Source organism: Octopus bimaculoides, chromosome 23 (assembly GCF_001194135.2).
Source record: "Octopus bimaculoides isolate UCB-OBI-ISO-001 chromosome 23, ASM119413v2, whole genome shotgun sequence".
In the NCBI taxonomy this organism is placed as follows: Eukaryota; Metazoa; Mollusca; class Cephalopoda; order Octopoda; family Octopodidae; genus Octopus; species Octopus bimaculoides.
Window position 1 is genome coordinate 26,683,127 of NC_069003.1, and position 3,845 is coordinate 26,686,971.

The window sequence follows — 3,845 nt, forward strand, 5'->3', positions numbered from 1 at the left end:
ATGTAAAGACATTCGAGCGAGGTTGTTGCCAGTGCCGCTGGACTGGCTCCTGTGCAAGTGGCACGTAAAAAACACCATTTTGAGCGTGGCCATTGCCGGTACCGCCTGACTGGCCCTCGTGCCGGTGGTACGTAAAAGTACCCACTACACTCTCGGAGTGGTTGGCGTTAGGAAGGGCATCCAGCTGTAGAAACTCTGCCAGATCAGATTGGAGCCTGGTGTAGTCATCTGGTTCACCAGTCTTCAGTCAAATCGTCCAACCCATGCTAGCATGGAAAGCAGACGTTAAACGATGATGATGATGATGATGAATACACTGTAATGCACTGCTTAGTCCAGGAATTGAAACCATGATCATATGATTGTGAGTGCAACACCCTAATCACTTAGTCACACTCCTTCACTCCACGTTGTACAATTGTCATTTATTTCTTGCTGAGATATTTCAACAAGGTGTTAATGAAATCTTTGTCTCAAATGGTCACTTTACTTGTTTCTTTCATCCAGCTGACCTTCCTGATCGACTGGAAGAATGCCAGCCGCTATCCTGCCCTCATCCTGTTTTTCATTAATATCTGCTTTGTGATGGGCAGCATTGGATGGTTGGCCCAGTTTGCTGGAAATGCTCGAGAGGATATTGTATGTAATGCTGACAAAACTGTACGGATTGGTGAACCGCAACCAGGGTAAGTAATTGCTGATATAGGGTTTCTGGTCCATTCATGTTGTTGGGTAAGCATCAATACCGTACTAAATTCTGGTGTCTCAACTTAAGTGCCATATTCATCTCAATCTAAATTTTTTCTGAACTCATCTACCATACCCAAAGTATATATATATATCCCTATATATATAACCAATGTTTTTCTTGTAAATATATATCTGTTGCCTATTATTATTATTATTATTATTATTATTATTATTATTGTTGAGGCAGTGAACTGGCAAGATCATTAGCACACTGGAAGAAATGCTTAGCAGTATTTCGCTCATCGCTATGTTCTGAGTTCAAATTCCGCCAAGGTCGACTTTGCCTTTCATCCTTTTGGACACTGTGGGTCGATGTAATCGACTCATCCCCACCTTCCCCAAGCTGCTCTTGTGACAAAAATTTGCAATAATAATAATAATAATAATAATAATAGTGGAATCTAAAAACAGAAACAATTCCTATCATAGTAGGTGCGTTAGGTATAATAAAAAGATATTCAGACAAATACATAACAAAAACACCAGGACTTACAAATATATATAACATACAGAAAATTGCACTACTGGGCACTGCACACATCCTACGTAAAATACTTTCAATACAGTAACCATAAGAGCACCACAGCAAACCACAGCACATACCCAAGGCGCACAGAGCTGCGCTCGGTAGTGAAGTGAAAGCACATTATAAAAATAAAACTGCTGAATAATAATAATAATAATAATAATAATAATAATAAAACTACTGAACAATAATAATTGTTTTTGTTTTTGTTGTTTTCCAGTTCTGGTGAAAGTGCTTCCTGCAGCATCATATTCCTCCTCATCTACTATTTCACAATGGCTGGCGTCCTTTGGTTTGTCATGCTCTCCTACGCCTGGCATACAACATTCAAGGCTCTTGGTACCCCCCGTGATATACTCAGTGGTAAAACTGCCTATTTTCACATCATTTCATGGTGTGTCCCTTTGGTACTCTCCATCACCTGCCTTGCATCTTCAGAAGTAAGCTCATCTTTCATTTGAGATTTTCATGTTTTCCAAGACAATATTTAACCCTTTTGTTGCCATATTTCTTTTGAAATACCCCCTTCTTTTTTATTTCAATTAATTTTGAAAGTAATGAAGTATATAGCAACATAATTGCCAACGTGTTTTGACATTTAGCTTGTATATGTACAGATGAGGACAGCTGTGTTAAGTGTTGAACCCTAATTGTGGAAGGGGTAGACTTAGGAAGACGTGGGTTGAAGCGGTGAGAAAGGATCTTCAGATGTTGAGCCTCACTGAGGAACTGACAAGGGACAGGGAGATGTGGTGATTTGCTAGCGTCGCCTTACTGGCACTTGTGCCGGTGGCACGTAAAAAAACATTCGAGTGAGGTCATTGCCAGTGCAGGTAGACTGGCTCCTGTGCAGGTGGACTGGCTCCTGTGCAGGTGGCATATAAAAAACACCATTTGAATGTGGCCGTTGCTAGTACTGCCTGACAGGCCTTCGTGCCGGTGGCACGTAAAAGCACCCACTACACTCTCGGAGTGATTGGTGTTTGTAATTTTCTTTTATGGAAGGTTTTAATTTAGTTCACTTCAAAGTAGGAAGTTTGTATTATAAATCCATGGATAGTCTTGGGTGGTTTGGTATCAAAATGGTTAAATTGTTCAAATATAAATTAATTGAAGCCACTGTTTATTTAATTAGACATGTAATCAGGTAAAGAGTTAATCAGGATATGAGACATTTTGGCACAGCTGTTTTGGCACTGCCTATGTAGCAATGCTGCGTTGATGCTGACTTATTTGACATCAGACATTTTAACATTTTTCTCATTCTCTCTCTCCTCACCCCACTCTCTCTTTCTCTGTTGTTCTCTCTTTGTCTCTCTTTCTCCCTTTCTGTCTCTCCTCTCTTTCTTTCTGTCTCTCTGTTTATGTGTGTGAGTATATTTCTCTTTATGTGTCTGAAGAGAGGGGAAATGTTTCTGTCAATTGTGTTCAATTAATAAATTGCAATGCCTCTCGTTCCTTCTCTCTTTCTCTCCTCTCTCTTTCACTCTTTCTATCTGTATATTTTTTCACATACATGTCTGTGTGTCTCTGGGAGTATTTGCCTCTCTGCCAGAACATACAACCTCCAAAACAAAGCTAAATAACTATTCAGCTACACTGAATCACCTGTGTCCAGTTGTTCCATTCCTGGTTAATTATCAGACATAATTATAACTGTATTATAACAACAATAGCAACAGAGTGTAATTGATCAAAATTACTTAACCTATACTTCTTACAGACATTCTGATGTATCCATTCATAAAGGTATGTTGTTTAACTTGTGTTCACCTTTTGTTTACCTTCTATTTACCATCCGCTTACCTTCTGTTCATCTTCCCTTGCTTTTGGTCTTCCTTATCTCAGACTCAACACTTCTTCTGCATTGCCTATGTATTTTTTTTGTTTTTGATTTTTGGCTTTGATCTCTGCTTCTTTATGGGGTATGGGCTGTTTTGGCGCAGCTGTTTTGGTGCTGCCTTTTTGGCGCAGCTAATTTGATGTTGACTTACTTGACATCAGATGTTTTAATGTTTTTCTCTATTTTTCCTACTCCCTCTCTTTCTCTCGTTATGTGTATTAGGAGAGGGAAAGTGCTTATGTCAGACTTGTACAATAAATCAAAATATCTCATGTTCTGTCTCTCACTCTCTCTACTTATGGTGTATATTTCTGTATGTATGTATATATTGGGTTGTCCGGAAAGTTCGTGCCGATTTATAGTAGCTTACCTTTTGACTTATTTGCCATGAAACCACCTCAATTCTGGGAAGAGGGTATTTTCAAGTTAAAGGAAAGATGGAGACGCATTGTGCAACAAAATGGTTCATATTTGGTCGATTAAAAATGTAATGGCAAGTATTTATTGACCTTTCTCTTTCCTTTAAAAACTCGGCACAAACTTTCCGGACAACCCAATATATGTTTGCGTTCATGTATGTTGTGTGTGTTGTGTATCATGTGTGTATGTTTGTGTGTGGGTATGTTTGTGTGTGTTTGTGTGTATGTGTGTGTTTGCATGTGTATGTGTGTTTGTGTGTGTGTGTGTGTTTGTGTGTGTGTATGTATGTGTGTGTGAGTGTGTGTT

At 39.1% G+C, this 3,845-nt stretch overlaps 1 protein-coding gene across 1 annotated transcript in view; it reads left to right on the forward strand.

The window, feature by feature from the left end:
- LOC106882719 (smoothened homolog) overlaps positions 1-3,845 on the forward strand; it is a 23,077-nt gene that overhangs the window by 6,729 nt on the left and 12,503 nt on the right. The window contains exons 2-3 of the mRNA XM_052975950.1: positions 391-686; positions 1,497-1,716. Coding sequence (XP_052831910.1) covers positions 391-686; positions 1,497-1,716 — 516 coding nt within the window. The remainder of the gene's footprint in view (positions 1-390; positions 687-1,496; positions 1,717-3,845) is intronic.